At 36.7% G+C, this 22318-nt stretch overlaps 1 protein-coding gene across 11 annotated transcripts in view; it reads right to left on the bottom strand.

Annotated features, from left to right (window-relative positions):
* Positions 1-13866, bottom strand: part of LOC129564380 (UDP-N-acetylglucosamine transferase subunit ALG13) — a 58042-nt gene extending 44176 nt beyond the window's left edge. For 2 of the 11 annotated variants that reach the window (XM_088834196.1, XM_088834198.1), the window contains exons 1-5: positions 7879-8220; positions 7231-7314; positions 5128-5178; positions 4344-4390; positions 2592-2664 (exon numbers count right to left, since the gene is read on the bottom strand). In XM_088834196.1, the coding sequence (XP_088690322.1) occupies positions 2592-2664; positions 4344-4390; positions 5128-5178; positions 7231-7314; positions 7879-8019 (396 nt within the window). In that variant the 5' untranslated portion in view covers positions 8020-8220. Of the gene's footprint in view, positions 1-2591; positions 2665-3618; positions 3680-4343; positions 4391-5127; positions 5179-7230; positions 7315-7878; positions 8221-13623 lie in introns of those variants that run through there. The other 9 variants (XM_088834206.1, XM_088834200.1, XM_088834203.1 and 6 more) reach the window with 9 other exon arrangements.
* Between the last annotated feature and the right edge of the window lie 8452 nt (positions 13867-22318).

Below are 22318 nucleotides of genomic sequence, written 5' to 3'. Positions count from 1 at the left end.
TTATGATAATTTTCTGCTAAGGAAACTTGGTGACACTATCCTCTTATAGATCACAGAGAATTCTCTTTGTTACCTCAGGTAGGTGATGCCAGAGGTGGCTTCAAAATGAAATAGACTTGATCACTTGGGATTACATCCCTTACACAAGACAGAGATTTTTGAATAAAAATTCAAAAAGGTCTTAGACAGATTTATATAAACAGATTTCACCATATGGAGCCAGGGAGCATTTTTACTGAAATAATTTGGTTAGTAAGCCTGGCCTTTAAATTGTTTGAAAAAATTAAGAGATTGACAAATCAGCTAAAAAATTACCTCTTATTTCTATGCCTCTGCATATAGTGTTTCCTCTGAATAGACTGCCCTTCATACTTGTTAGATTAATTTTTTGGGTATTCCACTTAAATATCACAACTACCATGAAACGTTCTGTACTTCCTCAAGCACAGTGAAGGGCTTTTTCTTCTATGCTCCTTGCATATATTTCTATTATAAAATATATCACTGCACTGTATCATTTACATGTCTGTCTTCATAAGAAAAGGGCAAGGATTCTGCTTTATTAATTTTGGTATCCCCAAAGCCCAGTCAATTGCCTGATACACTATGGGGGCTTAATGTTTACTGAACAAACTGGCAGTACTACTGGTAAAATAGTATTTTAAATACTATTGATGAAAAACAATGGGAAGTACTTGACTTTCCAGGTGGCGCTAGTGGTATAAAGAATCCGGCTGCCAGTGCAGGAGACATAGAAGACACGGGTTCGATCCCGGGTCAGGAAGGAAGATCCCCTGGAGAAGGAAATGGCAACCCACTCCAGTATTCTTGCCTAGAGAATCCCATGGACAGAGGAGCCTGGCGGGCTACAGTCCATGGGGTCACAAAGAGTTGGACACAACTGAAGCGATTTAGCACACATTGGTAAAATAATTAACATGCTCATAACTTATGATCGAAGTTATCTCTTGCATCCTATTCAGTCTTTTCTTTTCTTAATGCCACTTGCCTAGTTCAGGTCTTCTATCTAGATTAACGTAATATTCTAACAGTTCTACCACTGTCTAGTCTTCTTACTATCAAAATGCTGCCTGAATTTTGCTCTATGGTATGAAACAGACAAAACTCAAGTACTGTATAATCTGTATTCATAATCAAATCATGTGGATTGAAGGGTGTTCTTAAAAACTCTTTGGAAGAAACTCTGTATGCTGAAAAACAACTTGTTTACCTGCTGAGAGTTCTCAACCACACAACAACTTTCTACTATATTTCCAGGTACTTTACTAGACAGTAGTTTAGTACAATGTCCCTATACTTAAGAAACTTTCGGACTAATAAGAAAAACACACATGAAAACATATATAAGGTGATACACACTATAATTACTTGGGTGATGCTAGGGGAACAAAAAGGGAGGAAATAACTCCAGGGGAGTTGGTAAGGTTTCAAAGAAAGTGACATTTGAGATACATAGGAAATCATGAAAGCTGGACACTCTGGCCTCACGATATACTAAGGCTGAAGGACAATGAAGCTGGAGAGAAGGTTTGGGACCCTGGCAAAAAGTGAAGAGGAACTAAACAGCCTCTTGATGAAGGTTAAAGAGGAAAGTGAAAAAGCTGGCTTAAAACTCAACATTCAAAAAACTAAGATCATGGCATCTGGTCCCATCACTTCATGGCAAATAGATGGGGAAACTGTAGAAACAGTGACACACTTTTTTCTTGGGCTCCAAAATCACTGAAGATGGTGACTGCAGCCTTGAAATTAAAAGATGTTTCCTCCTTGGAAGAAAAGCTATGACAAACCTAGACAGCATATTAAAAAGCAGAGACATTACTTTACTGACAAATGTCCATAGTCAAAACTATGGTTTTTCCAGTAGTCATGTATGGATGTGAGAGTTGGACTGTGAAGAAAGCTGATCGCCGAAGAATTGATGCTTTTGAACTGTGGTGCTGGAGAAGACTCTTGAGAGGCCCTTGGACTGCAAGGAGATCCAACCAGTCCATTCTAAAGGAGATCAATCCTGGGTGTTCATTGGAAGGACTGATGCTAAAGCTGAAGCTCTAGTACCTGATGAGAAGAGCTGACTCACTGGAAAAGACCCTGATGCTGGGAAAGATTGAAGGCAGAAGAAGGGGAAGACAGAGGAGGAGACAGTTGGGATGGCATCACTGACTCAATGGATACGAGTTTGAGCAAGCTCCAGGAGATGGTGAAAGACAGGGAGGCCTGGCGTGCTGCAGTCCATGGGGTCACAAAGAGTCTGACACAACTGAGCGACTAAACAACAACAACAAGGGCACTGAATGCCTTGCTTCAGAGTTTGATCCTATCTTCTTATCAGTGAAGAGTCAATTAGGGTTTGGGTGGGTTTTTCCTACTACAGAGGAGTGACAGGTTGTTCAGAAAGATAGCTAACAATACTAACGCTAACTGGAGAGGAAAAGGCTTGGTTGTAAAAAAGCTTGGCTTTTAGACTGTGCTTATTTTTCATTAATTGGGTTAAAAAAGGATGATTTGTCGATAGCAAACTGGTAGTAGCATTCAATTTTTTTATTTTAGTAAAGACTCACATATCTTACCTTGTCTTCATAGCCATTATCTGTGACATAAGTTGGAGGCTTGCCAGGATAGCGATAAAGAATGAAATCCCGACTACATGGGTAGAAAACAAAGATGGATGAGAACAGACAATTTAGTATACACAAGAAATAGTTACAGGAACAAATAGTTGTGCTTTTAAACTGCCTGCTGCTGCTGCTAAGTCGCTTCAGTCGTGTCCGACTCTATGTGACCCCATAGACGGCAGCCCACCAGGCTCCTCTGTCCCTGGGATTCTCCAGGCAAGAACACTGGAGTGGGTTGCCATTTCCTTCTCCAGCGCAGGAAAGTGAAAAGTGAAAGTGAAGTCGCTCAGTAGTGCCCGACTCTTAGTGACCCCATGGACTGCAGCCTACCAGGCTCCTCCGTCCATGGGATTTTCCAGGCAAGAGTACTGGAATGGGATGCGTACTGGAATGGGATGCCATTGCCTTCTCCTTTAAACTGCCTACTTTGTTCATATAAAATAACTCAAATGTTTAAGAGGTTAAATTTTAATTCAGCAATTAAAATGTATTTTAATTTAAGGAAAGGTAGAATAAAGAAGATAAATTGCCCACTGTATGAATATCTGTAAGTTTTGGAGGCTCCCATTTATTTAAAGCAGGGGTTGGCAAATTTTTCTTGGTAAATGACCAGATAACAAACATATGGCTTTTGCAGGCTATATGATTTACTCAACTTTGACTTTCTAGCCTGAAAGCAGCCATAGTCAATGTATAAACAAATGTACATGATTATGTTCCAATAATGCTTTATTTATGGACACTGAAATTTTATATAATTTTCATATGCCATGAAATGTTATTCTCCTTTTGATTTTTTTAAACCATTTAAAAAGTTTTAAAAAGCATTCTCAGCTAGAGTCATACAAAAACAAAAAGCCGGCCAATTTAAAAACGGGTCCCCTATTTAAAAGCATCATCTGATTAGCTACCTGCTCGATACCTCTTCTGTATTACTTCTTGCTGGATTTAGTGAAGGATAAGCAGACTGCAAAACACTAACCTTGAATAAGTTCCCATACAAGAGAGTTCTGACTCTATCAAGGTATGTTCCATCTCACATCCTAAGAATGACAAAGTCATCCACAGATTCAACTCCTTAAATGAACAAGATTCCCTACAACCCACATTTTATAGCTATTTTCAAAAGCCTATGCTTTCAGAAATGCGACCTTGCAGTTTTAAAGACCTAAACAGAACTTTCAAAGCAACAGAGCAGTGTCCTTCAAAATTTTACACCATTACTGCCTCTCTAAAGAACAAAGAAATACTTTTCTTAATTTCCTTATAAAAATTTAATATAACAAATATACTATATATCTAGTTTATATATATATCTACTATAATCATATGTTTATGAACTGTGATCCTTTGAAGGATCATAAACCAGTGTAATATCTAGTATTTTTTTGTCCTCAGGAAACAATTTCTACCCTGTTGGAAGTGATATTGCCCCATAGAGCATGCATGCACAAGAGGCACAAAGTTAAATATACAAAAATTCTAGAGTATTCTGATTTTCTAAAGGAATAATACTGGCAATTCTTAAAATCCTTTATTATCCCATTTGAATGGACACAATTTATGTCACTGACTTTGCTTGGACTGCTTCATTTTATGTATCAATATATCAAACCTCAAATATTCTCAATCATTGAGGGACTCTATTAGAAATTTTACACACACACACACACACTCTCTCTCTCTCAACAAACAGATTCAACTTACTTATAAATTAGAGAAAGAGCTCTTATTTCCAGCTGGCCAGCACTTTCCTAAACATAAAGAGTACATAAAGTTTTAAAAAACACTCTGTACCTAGGAGGTAGAAGTTTTTGCAAGTTCAACAATTTTTTTTAGGCGCTTAACACTGTTTTAGATGAAGAATTTGTACAACACACTATAACTTGCTTTGAGTTTGGGGTACTGTGATAGTTACTTATTAACATAAACTTATTCTGAAAAAAATTGACTTAAAGATCTTAGTTTGCTATTAAGTAAGGACAGTAATATGGGAGATTTAAAAGGCACAATAAAAATGCAATTGGTTTAAGAATAGAAGCTAACAAGGTATTTAGTAAATGTGTTAAAGTCTAGAACTATGCAATTTAATCGCATAAAAATTTTTAATTAAATATGTTTATGAATCTTAGTCCCACATAAAACATAACTACAAATCAGAGAAATTATTTAATAAAAACAATGACATCCTAGTAATATTCATTACCACCCCCCTCCCACATTAAAGTGAAAAGGTTTAGGTCAGTCCTGTTTCCGAGCAGTGTATAATTTCGCTAGTCTATGGACGATAAAATTGTTAGCACACAATTTTCAATATTCAACACAAAACAACAGGTCAATCACCAGCCTCTGAAGTTTTGCAAGTATCTGACTCAACACAGCTGGCTACTTAAGAAAACAGATTGGCTCTAGCTCAAGTGACACAGCTGAATGACATTTAGGCTACTATTCCAAATACTCTGAAAAGATTAAACCCCATATTTGATCTTACCTTGGGATCTCCCAACCGTTCCAGGTATTTCTCAAAAGATCCCTCCACATACTTCAAAAATAAAACAAACTTGACTTAACCAAATACATAGCATTACTGAAATCTGAGTATATTCTGCAATATAATCCTCCAGTGAGTTTTTGTTCAGCTGAACAATTATGATTAAATGACTACTTTGCACAGCACCTCAAGAAGATTTGCACATATACAAAAGTTGAATGGAGAAAAGCTGGACTATTATTAGAAGTATCTTAGAAAATGTCCTGGCTTATCCACATATCACTGCATTTCATCAAATGGTATGCCTTTGAGTTTCTTTTGAAATGCCAACTTAAGTAACAACAATTTGCATAAATCAAGCAAGCATGATAATTATAAGTATTTAAAATTTGACAGCAGACATTCATTTACAAAGTTGAACTGAGGAACTTTAAAGGGAATTTCATTAGTTTCAAAAAGAGCAAAAGGGAACTTTTAGATGATGGAAATATTTTTATATCTTGACTGCAGTCGCAGCTGTATGACTGTATATTATTGCCAAAACTTAAAATGCTAAAACATAAAATGGTGAATTTTATCAGATGTAAAATATACCTCAATAAAAATTAATCTGAGAATATGAGATAATATATATCTAGTTCCATTCATGTGTATCACTAGACTTAAAGAATCATTTCAATTTTTCTCAACCACCTTTTTAAACAGTTTTGAGGTATAACTGACATACAATAAACCGTACATATTTAAAGGACACAATTAACATACATATGCACTCATGAAACCATCATGACAATCGTGATAGTGAGTATGCCCATTACCCCTGTAAGTTTCCTTGTGTGCCTCTATAACTTCACTGATCTCAAAGCAACCAATGATCCTTCTGCTGTTTTTCTATAGACTGGTTTGTAGTTTGTATTTTCTAGAGTTTTATATAAAGAAAATCATACAGCATGTACTTTTTGGAAGGTCTGGCTTCTTTCACTCTGTCTAATTAATCTGAGATTCATACAAATAGTTTTAAATTTTTACCCACATCTTTGTTATTCAAAATGTGGTCCATGAACAACAGAAGCATCACTCAGGAATGTTAACAGAAGAAATCTTGGGCCCCAGGTCAGATCTACTGAATCAGAATTTGTTTTTTAACAAGATCCCCAGGTGATTGGTATGCACAAAAATACTTGAGATGCACTGCTTTACACCATGGTCTTGCATTTGAAGTAATTTCATGAATAACCCTTTCCCCAGGTGTGGTGAAGACTAATTAACTTTAAGGTAATAACGCTTCAAAATCAAGAAGGCTTCATATAGTTTTACAACTCACTGAAACCTATTGAGAAAATTAAGAGTAAACCTCGAACAGCAGGCAAATATCCATAGTATAGTAACAGAAAAAAATAGCACTGGAATGGCTTGGAGTGTATTTAAAAGAAAGAAAGAAAGAACAACAAAAGTAACAGCCACAGGAAAAGGCACACTTCAAATCAGACCTTGATAAAACCTCATTTTGTTAACAAGACTTCAACTTATACTCCAACTTACACTTCAACATATACAAAGCTGTGTTCTACAAGTTGTTTTAAAGTCAATCAATTAGTGGAAGAGCTCCAATTACCAGTTTGTCACATGAAAAGACACGTTTAGGACTAATTTGTTTCTTTACAGTTAAGTTTTCCATGATTCATCAAGTTGACTGATGATCACTGAGCATAGAATTAAGAAAGAACAGAAGAGGTTCTCATTTGTACAAATTTTAAAATGCACATTTAAAAATATTAACATTGTCAAACCTTTTGTGAACTGATTACTAAAGAAAACCGTGATATGGATAACATGGTCAAAATGTAACTGTTTGGGTATGAGGGGGATAAATGGTGGGAAGGATAAAGATTAGCTTCCATAATTTTTAGAGTACAACAATCTAGTTCTGGGAGGAGATCCAGAAGTATGCTACCCAGGGGAAAAGAAACCAACTGAAAATTAAATATTTGCTACTGAGAGGAGGCTGCAGGATACAATATTCATACATAGGTGCTCAAAATCCATTTCCTATCTGCTCCATATTCTACAAACAACTCTTCCTTGGTTATATATTCTACTTACAGATTCAAAAGTTTGTTGATTTTCTTTCATATATGAGACACAAGCCTTCCTGATTTCCAAGTGATGGACCTGGCTGCAAAACAACTAAAAAGAAGAGAAAGACCAGCTCACTGTCAGCAGTCATTTGAAATAGAAACTTCAAACTTAAGACTATGAACTAGATACTCAAGCCTCCCCCTCCATTCAGAACATATGTAGGACATTTGGAAATTAAGTCCTGATCTTACTAAAATCTGTTTTTGTCATCTTTAGTGATACTGAGGAGGTATGATTCTGTCATGATCCCCCCTTCTACTACTTATGGGCACCATCTATAAATTTTCCCTTAGATATAAAATTTAGAAGAAGACAGGGTTGCTTATAAAAGATCAAGATACATTTCAAAGATTTTTTTAACCCCATTATGTTCTCTCTTACATTCCAAAGTGGCATTTAGAAAAGACAACAAAGGCACAGCAATATATTTGAACTAATCGGCAAAGGCACACACCAAGCTAGTTCAGTACCAGAGAGAACGTAATGTTTTAAATACGAAAAAGAGAAGGGAATTTTGTTTTGGCGGGTTACAGTTCTTTCAGCTACAGTACTGTGCCAAGTCTCAAACTCCGAAAACTTAGCATAGGAAAGGTATATTTGTTTTCCTTTTACCTGCTCCGAAATAGCACGAAAGAGGCAAGAGGCATCCTTGGCAGTCAGCTTTCGAAACAGCCCTAAGCTGCCTAAATATTCATCCATTGATGCCTCATTCAGAGACTTCTGGCCGCAGCACTTTTTCCATCCTTTATGCATTGTGTACAGGGGATAGAGGTGGGAAGGGGGAGAAGGAAACACACGTGTGGCAAGAAGGAAAAAGCAGAGCACAGGAAGGAATAAGTAGCAGTGACAAGGGCTTGCTTATGCAGGTATCTGGAAAGCAGCCCAAAGTCTAGGCATGAGAAGGCAGTTGGAGTCAGCGCTGCAGAATCTTGGCACTTCTCAGGAGCAGAAGCAAAGGGGTGGCTGGCCCAGGATAAGTCAGGACCCTGTGAAAAGAAGAGGAAAAGCCGATGCTCCTACAAACAGAGAACTTGATTCGAGGAGACATGAGAGGGAGAAGGAACTTGCAGAGCTACCCAGATGGGGAAGGGTGGGATTAACCCAACCAGCCCAAGGTTGAAAGAAGTATGCACAAGCAGCTGAGCTTTCTGACCAAAAGGAACCTGAGTTTGCAGCTTAATTCAAGGCAACTGCTGCACGAGGTTAAAAAGGACCTGCAATAAGGCTCAGGTGTGTGTGATGCAGCTCAGCCCACATGACACTACTTTTAAGACCTCTGCCGGAATTTTCAGTCTCTGCCCAAGTTCCCTGCTCCCTTCATAGTTTCATGGAGATGAGAGAAAAAAAAAAATCTGAACACAATTAATTAAGTAGGCTTTTGTACTATCTTAAAAAACAAAGAAAATGGGGGTGGGGTGGTGGACTCCCTTAATCTAAAGTGGTAGAGGTCACAATTCAAGTAAAGTGCCAAAGCAGTTATCCGGCTATTTCAGGTATGAGATTTAACTAATCTCATTGAATTCTCCTAGATAATAACCCTCTGCTAGGATCATAGATTGAAAGTGAAAGTCGCTCAGTCATGTCCTGCTCTTTGTGACCCCATGGACTATACAGTCCATGGAATTCTCCAGGCCAGAATACTGGAGAGGGTAGCCGTTCCCTTCTCCAGGGGATCTTCCCAACCCAGGGATCAAACCTAGGTCTCCCACACTGCAGGCAGATTCTTTACCAGCTGAGCCACAGAGAAGCCCAAGAATACTGGAGTGAGTAGTCTATCCCTTCTCCAGCAGATCTTCCTGACCCAGGAATTGTACCAGGGTCTCCTGCATTGCAGGCAGACTCTTTACCAACTGAGCTATCAGGGAAGGATCATAGAACGGGCTTCCCTGGTGGCTCAGCTGATAAAGAACCCACCTGCAATGCAGGAGACCTGGGTTTGATCCCTGGGTTGGGAAGATCCCCTGTAAAAGGGAAAGGGTACCCACTCCAGTATTCTGGCCTGGAGAATTCCATGGACTGTATAGTCCATGGAGTCGCAAAGAGTAGGACATGACTGAGCGACTGTCACTTTCAGGAGGACAGAAATTAAATCTATTAGTTATGCTAGGAAACACTGACACAGTTCTTGACTAATGTCCCCAAACTATCGTATAACATTAACAGAAAGAGAAATTGCAAAAGAAAAAAAAAGGGTGTTTCTCTGAAAATGGAAACAAAATGTAAAATGAAGTGTAATGAAAAATATCTTACCCACAAACTTTCTAATGGGCTACATTTAAAATGCTGTGGCATAGCACTAGAGGCGTGATTCAATGTTTAGGGCACTTTTCTGGAAAAACTGCTCTGAATTCTGAGAAAACCAAAGTAAATATGACTGTTCTTTGTAAGCCTCAAAAACGACTGGTCACTCGCATTACCTGATTCCACTATCAAGTATTAATTAAATGCCAACATCCAATTTCGTCCTTTTTCTAAGTGTTTTTTAAAAATAAATAGATCTAAAGCTGGTTGTGGAGAAGCTGTAAAATTAAGCTGCTTTCAAAATTGTTTTTCTGTTATCTGTGACTCCAGTAGTAATGACCACTGCCCCCTATAGGAAAAGCATCAATAATCAATTTCACAGTTTAGGAGTGAAATAAAAGCATGATAGAAAAAATAAAACCTTTACCTCCTTTAGCATGCCAATTTGAAATTACCTTAACTTCTTTTTTAAAGAAATCAAAACACTGGTGCAAAGTCATCTTTCTTTAAGACCCCAAATTCATTGAGAAAAATTGAGTTACAGTGAAAAAGTTATTTCATTGTTGGCATTTCTTACTTGTAGAGAAATAGACATTCTTCATATTTACTGTCCTTTAAACTAAAAATATTAACCCATATATTTCATTTTGAGAAAGGGGACAGAAAAAGGGAAAATGGGAGAGAAAATCAGAAAAGAGGAGAAAGAACAAGAACAGAAGAAATATTAGAGGCAGGAAGACAAAGATAGATAAAGGAAAGTAAATGTAAACACACAGAAAGAGACCCATACAAATATGATTTTTGACGAAGTTGCAAGAGCAGCTCAATACAGAAAAAATTCACGTTTTTATCAAACAGTGCTGGAAGAAACACTTGACAGCCATATGCAAAAGAAAAAGAAATAATTCTCAACCTATACCTCATATCTTCTATGATAATTAACTCAAAATGGATCAAAGATCGAAATATAGATCAAAACTTCAGAACTTTTAGAAGCAAGCATAGGAGAAAATCGTCAAGACCTTGAGTTAGTAAAAGAGAACTTAGGTATAATATAATAAAAGAAAAACTGATTAATTGGACTTTACCAAAATTAAGAACTTTTGCTCTGCAAATGACACTATTAGGAAAGTGAAAACACAAGCCACAGACTGGAAGAATATATCTGTGTATCACCTGACAAAAAAGCTTTGTACCAAAAATATATAAAAGAACTCAAAAGTCAATAACAAGAAAACAACTAAACAATTCAAAAATGGGCAACGATTTGACTACATATATCACCAAAGATACAGGAATGGCTAATTATAGCACGTAAGATGTTTAACATCATTAGTCATTAGGAAAATGCAAATTAAAACCACAATAAGACATCACTACACACCTACTAGGGTAGCTATGATAAATAATACAGACAATAACAAGTGGTAGCATGGTTGCAGAGAAACTGGATCCTAAGTAAAAGAAGCCAGATGCAACAGGGGCATGATTCCAAAAGATATGATTCCATCCATATGAAATATACCAAAAATACAAGTCTAAAGAGAAAGAAAGCAGGTTAGTGGTTGCCTACAGTTAGGATGAGAATAAATATTAAATGAAAACAGGCACAAAGGATCGTTTTGATGGATAAAAATGTTATAAAACTGTTTTGTGGTAATGTCTGCACAACTCTGCATATTCACTAAAAATTACTGAATTGTATACTTAAAACTCTGGTGATTTTTAAATAGTTTTATAATACAGTTCAAATACTATACCATTCACTCACAAGGTACGTTTCAATGACTTTTTGGTATATTTACAGTTATACATCCATCACCACAATCAGTTTTAGAACATTTTTATTACCCCCAAAATGAAACCCCACATCTCACAACCATCAGCCTCCAATCCTCCTATCCCCACCAACTCCAGGGAACCACTAATTTACTTTCCGTCTCTACATATTTGCCTTCTGGACACTTCGAACAAATGGTATATAATATACAGTCCTGTGGAACTGACTTCTTTCACTTAGCACGATGTTCTCAAGGAGCACTTACATATCAGTATTTCAATCCTTTGTATCGTTAAGGGAGATTTCAGTTTTCCATTCATCAGTTGACAGCTATGTGGGTAGTTTCCACTTTTTGACAATCAAATGACTGATGCTGTTATAAACATTCGTGTGCAAGTTTTTGTCTGGACATTTCTATTCTCTCGGGTAAAACCTAGGAAAGGAATTGCTTCAGCTGCGCTACTGTCATTCTCATCAGTAGCATATGAGAGTTCCCAAATCACATTACTGTTCATCTCTTGGATTATAGCCATCCCATGTAGGTATGAAATGGTATCTTCTTTGTGTTTTGTTTTTCTTTGCATTCCCCTGATGGCTAACAATGTTGATCATCTCTTCATGTACCTATTGGCCATGTGTTTATCTTTAATGAGATACTACTACATACATCATAGAATGACCAAAATATTTATTTTAATGATAATACCAAGTATTGACAAAGATGAAGAACAACTGGAACTCTCATGTTGCTGGTAGGAATATAAAATAGTACATCCACTCTGGAAAAATAGCTTAGCAAATTCTTGTAAAATAAAACAGAGTTGTCATATGACCCAACAACCCCACTTCTGGGTAAATATCCAAGAGAAATGAAAACTTAAGTACACACAAAAACATGCACATGAATATTTATAACAGCTTTATTAATAATCATGATTCCTCCCAAGCTGGAAATAATCCAAACATCCTTCAACTGGTGAATGGAAAAACTGTGGTATATCCATAAAACAGAATATTCCTCAACAATAAAGAATAATTAATTATGGATACATACAAGAACATGGGTGAATTCCAAATGCACTGTGCTAAGCCAATGAAGAGAGCTTCAAAGGGTTACATACTCTATGACTGAATTTATATGACATACTGGAAAAGACAAAACTATAGAAAGGGAAAAAGATCAGTTGCTGCCAGTTGTTAGGATTGCAGGAAAGGGTTGACTATAAAGGGATGACAGAAGGGGATTTAAAGATGGAGTGGAAGTGTTCTGTATCTTACATTATGCATTTTTTAAAATGTACAGAACTATACATGAAAATGCTAATTCTGCTATATTGAAATGTAAAAATGAATAAAACAAAAGCAGTAGAAGGAATAGAATTTATAGTCGAGGAGCTCACAAAACAGACAAGGTTGTAGAGATAAAAACAAGGAAATTAGAGGATCAATTTAGGAAAGCCAATATCCAACCAACAGGAGTCCCAGAATGAGATGAAGAAAGTGCAGGGGAAGAAATAATGATGATGACGTAAGGAAAATTCTACCACTGCAGGATATGACTGTCTATATTTAGACTGAAAGAGTCCATGAAGCAGTCAGAACAATGAAAGCAAAAAAGATGATCTGCAATGCATGTAACAACATTTCTAAAGTCAGGGAATAAAGATTCTAAAGCTTTCTGAGAGGAAAAACAGATCTTATACAAAACATCACACATATGAATAACAATAAATTCTCAACAGAAGAATTAGAAGCTAGAAAATAATGAAGTTCAATATTTGAGGGGAAATTATTCCCAACCTTGAATTCTATACCAAGCTATCAATCAGATGGGGAGACTAGAAGAAGGCATTTTCAAACTTGAAAGATTAAAAAATGTGTCATCTTTTATCAGAAAGCTAGTGGAGGACATCTGAAACCAAAATTAATAAGTTAAACCACAAAAAAGGGGTGGGGTGGATGGAATCCTGGAAACAGAAGATTCCAAAAGAGAAGCAAAAGGAATTTTAAGGTAAGGATGCAGGGGAAATTCCAGGACAGACTTTTAAGCAGGACTAGATAGAGAACCACTAGCTGAGGTAAAATAAAACTACAGTACAGACATATTAAAAAATAAGTAACAATAAATTACAGATAACCTAGCATGTTTAAACATACTAGGAAAGATGACCTCCTTGGCTGGAAAGCTTGAGAATATTTCTATAGAAAACTGAGCAAATGAAAAAAACAAAAATGAAGTAGTTTTATAAAAATGTAATCAATCAACACAACATGGCTCATATGTGAGTATTTACTAAAGAAATCATAATAATGTCAATGCTGAAAACAGATCTCACCATAACTGGTAAACTAAATTTGTTTTTGTTTTTTAAATTTAAATATCACCTATAGTCTTCCTGAGGCTTCCCAGGTGGTTCAGTGGTAAAGAATCCATCTGCCAATGCAAGAGATGCAGGTTCAATCCATGGGTCAGAAGATCCCCTGAAGAAGATGGCAACCCATTCCAGTATTCTTGCCTGGAAAATCCCACGGACAGATGAGCCTGGTGGTCAAAGGGGTTGCAAGAGTTGGACAGGACTTAGCAACTAAACAACAATTGACTTCCTAATATGGAAGAAAGTGAGGAAGGAGATAAGGCCTCTCTTCCACAGTAGGAAGTCTATAGATGATATTTAAATTTAAAAAACAAGTTAGAAAGTATCATTTAAAAAACATATAAAATGTTTACCTACAGGAAGCAGGATCAGAGATGAGGAGGAATGGGACACAGACTGCTGTCTCTTGTTATAAGCCTTGTAGAACTAGTTAATGTTTTATATATTTACATGTATTATCTTAGGAAATAATAAATTAATTCAATAAAGTGAGCAAGACCTAAAAGGGACCTCTTGATTTACAGATGAAGAAATAAGTTTCAAACAATTATAATAAGACTTGTTCATGTTTTCACATCCAATTGGCAGTAGTACTAGGACTGGACTACATATCGTCTCCTGATTTTTGCAATTACTATAGAAGGATTGCATTCTAAAGAAGAGATGAACTAAGACTCAGAAATGGGTAACTAGAAGTTATGTTCCCCAAATTAGTACAATAGGACTTTTAAAATAAGACCTGTAGGACAATACTAAAATTCCTCCTGTATATAATAGAAAGCAATTTCATAGTAATAAATACTGTCCTTTGAAACATCTATTGCACTTGAAATCCCAATTGGCTGACTATTCTTCCACAGCAAACTATTCTAAATACTGCAAACCTCTAGAACAGTGGTTCTCAAGGGAAGGGCTTGGAAAAAGATTGCCCCATACCCAGAAATTCTGCTTCAGCCAGGGCTAGGGTGGGTCCCAAGAATTTGCATTTCTAATAGCTTCCCTGGTGGCTCAGTGATAATCTTCCTGCCAACGAAGGAAATGCGGTTTGGTCCCTGGGTCCAGAAGATCCCCTGGAGTAGGAAATGGCAACCCACTCCAGTATTCTTGCCTGGTTTCCCAGAGGAGCCTCCTGAGCTACAGTCCACGGGTTCGCAAAAAATTGGGCACAACTTAGCAACTAAACGAGCAGTTCTGAGATGGTGCTGATGCTACTAGCCCAGGACCACACTTTGGGAACCAGTGCTCTAGAACAAGGTGTTCCACCAGTTATTAATAAGTGTTGCTGAGAAGAGAGTTTCAAGGCCCTATACTATAATCCTGTCTTTGAAGTTCATATGCCCATTAGCAAAGTTAAAGGCTCCAAGGAATGCCAAAGTTACCTGCTTAACTTTGACCTGGTCTTTCCCATAAGGGGAAAAAAAGGCCAAGTCAAAGTTAATCCACCTGCAATGCAGGAGACCTGGGTTTGATCCCTTGGTTGGGAAGAGCCCCTGGAGAAGGGAAAGGTTACCCACTCCATTATTCTGGCCTGGAGAATTCCATGGACTGTATTGTCCATGGGGTCGCAAAGAATTGGACACGACTGAGCGACTTTCACTTTCAGTTTCAAAGTTAAACAGGCAACTTTAGCATTCAAGTTACTAATGGTTTTTAGTGCATTATAGCTAACGCTTTCAAACTGTCAAAGTTTGAGGAATGTTACTCCAGGAATTTTTCTGTGATCTAAATCTAAGGTTATTGGAATAATTACATTAGATACTGCATGTCAAGTGCTTATGTAACTGCTTAATAAGTATTTGCTGCTATTGTTGTTTGGTTGCTAAGTCATCTCCAACTCTTTTGCAACCCCATGGACCACCAGGTTCCTCCGTCCATGGGATTTCCCAGGCAAGAATACTGGAGTGGGTTGCCATTTCCCCCTCCAGGGAATCTTCCTGACCCAGAGATCAAATCTGTGTCTCCTGCATTGGCAGGCGGATTCTTTACCACTGAGCCACCAGGGAAGCCCCCTGTTAACTGCTATCTGCCAAATAAAAAGGTTCACTAAGAAATTATTCTTTGGTCCAAAAAAAAAATAGGTAAGAAACAGAACAATTTCACCTAAATTCTACTGAAAATCAAGCCATAATTCAAATATATGTGCCTTCTCAGAGGCACTTTCTCAAACCTTAATGCATCTCTTCCCTTTGACACTGAAAATAGGAAGAAAGACAATTGCCTAAAAGACCTTTTAAGCACTGTACTATGGGTACAGATTAAAATAAACTGAAGAAAATAAAAATAATTAACAAATCATTTGACCTGTCATAAAATTGATGTGCTTTTATAACTACTTTTCATACCATAATTCAACTTGAAAAAGGGATTTGTTGTTTTAACTGGAATTGTCTATTTCTTCTTTCACTGATGACATAGGGAAATTCTCTGTACTATGAAGAATATAAATACTAATAGTTTTAACTCTAAGATAACACTCCTTCATGTTTCTATGAGTAAATTAAATATGCCTGGATTTTTTTTAGAAGCATACACTGTGACATATATTGTATAGTTGTAAATGTATAAAAATGCTTTTGAGTAATTTTTTTTTCAATTTTATTGAAATACAAAGCACAATGCCAAAACATTAACAGTTAAAATTTCACCAAATGAAAAAATACTATAGAATACACAGTTGTAAAAAGCTACATTAAGTTATTTTACAACTGCCTCAAGCTGCAAAAAGAAAAAAAAAATTTCTAAGAGACAATACGGTATCATGAAGATTATGAACTTTGTTATGCCATTTCAATCTGTCTGCATTGGTTTCCTTAACTGTAAAATAAAGTTGACAGGCTATATGATCTCTAAGCCCTTTCAGGTCTAAGGAAGTGTGATTCTCTGTGAGTCAAAAGTGGGTAACAGATGTGCCCTCCCTTTAGATGATCAAATTTGTGACCAACATTAACCATAGCTTGTAGGGGGATTAACATATTATCCTAGCAAATTGTGGAGCTGAATGGCCCACATTAAAATAAATAATAAATCTTACCTTGTCAAATGAAATAAACAGACTTGGATTTTTAAACATAACAAAATTCGTAACTATGTGTGGTGATGGATATTAACTAAAGTTATTGTGGTAAAAATAACTATGAAAGTGAAAGTCGCTCAGTCATGTCTCTTTGTGACCCCATGGACTTACACAGTCCATGGAATTCTCCAGGCCAGAATACTGTAGTGGGTAACCATTCCCTTCTCCAGGGGATCTTCCCAACCCAGGGATCGAACCCAGGTCTCCTTCACTGCAGGCAGATTCTTTACCAGCTGAGCCACCAGGGAAGCCCTTATTTTTCACTATATATACATATCAAACCATTAAGTTATACAACTTAATGTTATGTCAGTTATAAGTCAACAAAACTGAAAAAATTAATAATAGATATATGTATATAACAACATGCGACAGCCTACTGAAAAGGCAATTAGCATTTTTTTTAAAAAACTGATAAGTCATTTACTTCAGTCATTTTTCAATATGAAATAACATGGGGCCAATGGGGGAAATTGCTCTGCAATTCTACAGAAACCTGTTACGGTATTTCTACTAAAAAATATAATGCTAAACTTTTTAAAAAACATTTTTAACAGCACCGTGAAACTAGAACCTGTCACTTCTTTTCATGGTGAACATTTAAACAGAATTTGCAAGGCAAGATTAGTAAAGAAAAGAAATACAATGGTTCTAAAACAAAATCCGGCCATAAGGCCCTATACCAACTCCTCAAAGTTTTAGGAAGGAGGCAATAAAGAAAAATAACTGAATTCCCAGAACAGTTATTCTTGTTCAGATATGCAAAACAGGAGAAACATTATCAGGAGCCACTTGCTTTCATTTCCTCTCTTCCCTAGTTCCACCCGAAGCATTCTAATACAGATTAGAAAAATAGTACTGTTTAAAAATACATTGACACAGAAATACTGAAGGTTGTTTTTTGTTGTTGTTTTAAGCTACTCGCAGTGTCCAATCAGTCTATAGACAGACGGGGGATTAAAGGAAGGGAGAATAAAGACCAGAACATTTTTTTGTTTTGCTGCACTTAAGAGACTCATTCCCTTACTCCTCTAAGTAAACTTTAATTCTCTAACCACAACCCCAGCTAGAAGACTGAATATGAATTTAAATATGAAATTCAAGGAAGATTTTGCTTTATAACTTAGGACTGGATTCTAGGAAAGTATCTCTAAGTCTACTCCTACTTCTTAAAACAAAAACTCTAACCAAGAGAAATGTATTATTTCAACATATTTTTTATTTTCAAACATGCCACACATGTCTTAGAAGTCACCTATGAGGGAAGCTAGTCTTACTAATTTACAAATGGAAAAACTGAAATTCAGAAAACTACTTAGGATGAAACATAGGAATGGTTTTGACTCCTAAATTTGGGGAGTAGGTATATTATCTACTCTCTTCATACAGTAGTAGAGAAACAATCAGTATATTCTGGAAAAAAGAGGAAATGAACAGAAAAGGATGCAATATATGGCCTCTCACAGACATTCCAATAGTGACTATCAGTTTAGCAAATACCTTAGAAGCACACTTGACAGTAAGTGAGTAAATTACAACACTATGTTGCTTTACCAGATAGCCTAATGTAATATATCCTAAAACAGCTGCTATAAATGTATATAATTTTCATTTAGCTCTTTTTATCAATTAGAAACTACTACAAAAGATTTTGGATTATAAATAAAGTATTCAGGTTAGTTTTAAAATGCTGCTTGGCATGTTTCAAATGAGAAAAATTTATAATGTTTTATATTATAAAAACTGGAAGTCACTAAACTTAAATGTGTTTAATCAGAGGGTTTAATTATAAAGGAGTCTGTTATCATTAAATATTAATGAACAATGACCAAGGAATCAAATTACTGAAGTTGGCCTCCATCTAGAGATTCTTGACCTAGCACAGCCTCAAGGTACCTGTAAATTCCTTGTAATTCATGGCAAAATGTTAGTACAGAGAGCAGCAATAGTTTTAAGTATTTTGAAGGGTTTCATGATCTCCCAAAAGCTTAAGAACGACTGCCTTTGAGAGCAGGACTGTAGCCATCAAAATACAATCATGACATGGGAATTCTCTGAAGGTCTAGTGGTTAAGACTCTGTGCTTCCACCGCCTGGGGCAGGGTTTGATCCCTGATCAGGGAACTAAGATCTAGTAGGCTGCAGAACACAGACCCCCCCCCAAAAGAAAAAATCAATCACAACAGAGTATCAGTCTGCCAGGATATAGTAAAAATTCATAAAGACAGTAAGGATCTAGAAATGAAATACCAAAAATGATAGGACATGATGGTATTAAAAACCGCTCAAAATATTTTTTAAGAATATCAACATCAAGAAACATGTATTTTACATTGCCATTTGACGCTATTTTGCTTATCTTTTATCTAGCCACCTAAAAAATCATAAAAAGTGAAAGAACTATACCAGATTGTACCAGAATATTCATGTAAGGAATGAACCATTTAACAAGGAATTAAGTGTGATTTTGTGGTTGTCCTCTGTACTCTTTTACTGGAAAACACTATAGCTACTGTTTTTTATAAATCTCTTAACACCATGTTTGTCCAAAAATCCCCAACAGGTATCGTTATTTGACAGATCCTTAAATACCACTAGAACGTTACATAGGATCAGCACTGCTGTTTTAAATGTTATTTCTATAAGTGCTTGATCCTACAAACTTCACCATATCATGTGATGGTCATCACATCTTTCTTCTGAATGAGAGGCATACTAGATATTTTGAAGTCAAGTCAAAGACAGTGTGAAGTGAAAGTGTGCAAGATGACAATGTTTCCTAGCCCCAATACCTAATCAAGATAATGAGAAAAGACTACTAAGTTACCGAAGTACATTTATCATTTATGGATAGCCTACTGTGTTTCTGGCAGAAGACTCATAAATATAGTTCCTCCTCAAGAATACTGTAAGAGTTCCTTCAGAGCAGGAACAAAGTCTAGAGTCCTGCTGATACAAAAAATAGATTCTTATCATGCATTTATGTTGTAAAAAAAAGAGAACAAATAAGTAAGTGGGCTTGAAATATTTAGGAAGTAAAGCTGAGAGTACCTGGTGACCAATCAAATATAAAGGATTGGAGATGTAAGAGTTAAAGCCTGGAGGACTGACTCAATGGTGACACCATTAATAGAAGGACCTCAGAAGCATGAAAAGATTTGTTTGGGGCACATCAAGTTTAGGATACTTCAGAAATTTATGAGACTGACAAGACCTATGGGCAACTGGAAATACTGTGCGGGAGCTCAAATCACAGTTGGGGGATATATATGGGAGAGAATAGAAGAAACTCTGGGAGTGAAAATACCAAGAAAAAGTATATAGAGGACCAAAAATAGAGCTCAAAATACAAGCATTTTAAGAGAAAACAAGAGCATGGTAAATAAGTTGCAACCAGGTAACCAACTATGGTTTTTCCAGTGATCATGTATGGATGTGAGAGTTGGACTATGAAGAAGGCTGATCGCTGAAGAATTGATGCTTTTGAACTGTGGTGCTGGAGAAGACTCTTGAGAGTCCCTTGGACTGCAAGGAGATCCAACCAGTCCATTCTAAAGGAGATCAATCTTGGGTGTTCATTGGAAGGACTGATGCTAAAGCTGAAACTCCAATACTTTGGCCACCTCATGCGACGAGTTGACTCACTGGAAAAAGAGTCTGATGCTAGGAAGGATTGGGGGTGGGAGGAGACGGGGACGACAGAGAATGAGATGGCTGGATGGCATCATCGACTTGATGGACATGAGTTTGAGTGAACTCCGGGAGTTGGTGATGGACAGGGAGGCCTGGTGTGCTGTGATTCATGGGGTCGCAAAGAGTCGGACATGACTGAGTGACTGAACTGAACTGAACCAACTGGGAGTTTAGCAATCAGTTTGTTTTCAAATAAGCAACGTAACAACTGAAGTAGATTACATAGCTACAATCACAATTCCCAGACCATCTTTTGGATATTTAAGTAGTATAAAACTACTTTTTCACATTATGCTCTGAAGTCAGTCTCCTCATTTGCAAAATGGAACAACAGTAACTATTTCATAAGGTTATATTGTAAATGAGTATGTTTGTGTAAAATGTTTTAAACAGTACACCATATATACTAAGCAGGCAGTGTGTGTTAACTGTTACTATTATTTTTCATTCCCCACTCCCCCAAAAAAGTATGGTATTAACTGTTTAGCAGAAAACTGATTACCACATAGCTAACAGGACCACCCAGTCCAAATCGTTTCCAAAATACAATTTCAAATAATCTGCCCAAACATCCCATTTCTCAGACCATATGAAGATTTCTGGTCATCTCTGATAATTTCCTATTTTCAACAAATCACAGAGATTAAGTGCTTACATTATTAACATGATAAAGGACCAAGAAAAATTACACTACTGTTAGTCATTCCTGACATCCTTAGTCTTGGAAAACTTCCTCAAATTATCAAAGTGGTACACGTTTTTATATTGCCCTGTGTCTACATGATTTGCCTTTAAAAACATACAAAGCAGTGCTCTAATTCTAGGTTCTAGGTGTCTAGAATCACTAGACAGTACTTTGAGATTACTTTTCAATGTTGCAGAACCACACAAGTTCATCAGTTCTGTCTTACCGAATACCAAATCCTCTTTTTTCCTTCCAAATTATAAGCACAGTCTATTATAAATTCTTTACTTTCCAAGCATCCTGTAACTTCACATCACCTTTCACCTACTCCAACATCAATCAACTTTCTACCATTACCTGCCCACCTCTGAACCTCCCAACAATGTTAATTTCTTGAAATGCTAAACTTTCTTTTTCACTGCCTTAACCTCTCAATATCTCTCAATATAAAACTGCTCAATAAACTGCACTGCACTTAGGAACTGATTTCAAGAATCTGAAGCCCTGTCAGGTAATGAAACTAAACAAATTTTATTTTCAGTTTTCAGTCGCTCAGTCGTGTCCGACTCTTTGCGACCCCATGAATCACAGCACACCAGGCCTCCCTGTCCATCAATAGCTCCCGGAGTTCACTCAAACTCATGTTCATCGAGTCGGGTGATGCCATCCAGCCATCTTATTCTCTGTCGTCCCCGTCTCCTCCCACCCCCAATCCTTCCTAGCATCAGACTCTTTTCCAGTGAGTCAACTCGTCGCATGAGGTGGCCAAAGTATTGGAGTTTCAGCTTTAGCATCAGTCCTTCCAATGAACACCCAACATTGATCTCCTTTAGAATGGACTGGTTGGATCTCCTTGCAGTCCAAGGGACTCTCAAGAATCTTCTCCAGCACCACAGTTCAAAAGCATCAATTCTTCGGTGATCAGTTGATACATATTTCAAACAGAATTTTGGTTACCATTAATTTCTTCATAAGGACCAATTAGACAAACACTTGGCAATTAATTTACCCTAGCCTCTTTCCTTATCTGTAAAATGAATGGTTTGCACTAGGTATTTTTAAAATTCTCTACCAATTCCAAAAATCTATAATCCTTTGTCTTAAAGTCTATTCGTTCGATCTATTATCAATCCTATCCATGGCATTTTGCTAGATTCCAAAAACTCAGGCGTCACTGGTTTCTAAGTCCAAGGTAAGGTTGCAACA

This window comes from Moschus berezovskii, chromosome X (assembly GCF_049115385.1).
Source record: "Moschus berezovskii isolate FMDL1 chromosome X, NW_MosBer_1.0, whole genome shotgun sequence".
In the NCBI taxonomy this organism is placed as follows: domain Eukaryota; kingdom Metazoa; phylum Chordata; class Mammalia; order Artiodactyla; family Moschidae; genus Moschus; species Moschus berezovskii.
The sequence above is the reverse complement of the archived record's forward strand: the minus strand, read 5'-3'. Positions and strand labels throughout refer to the sequence as shown.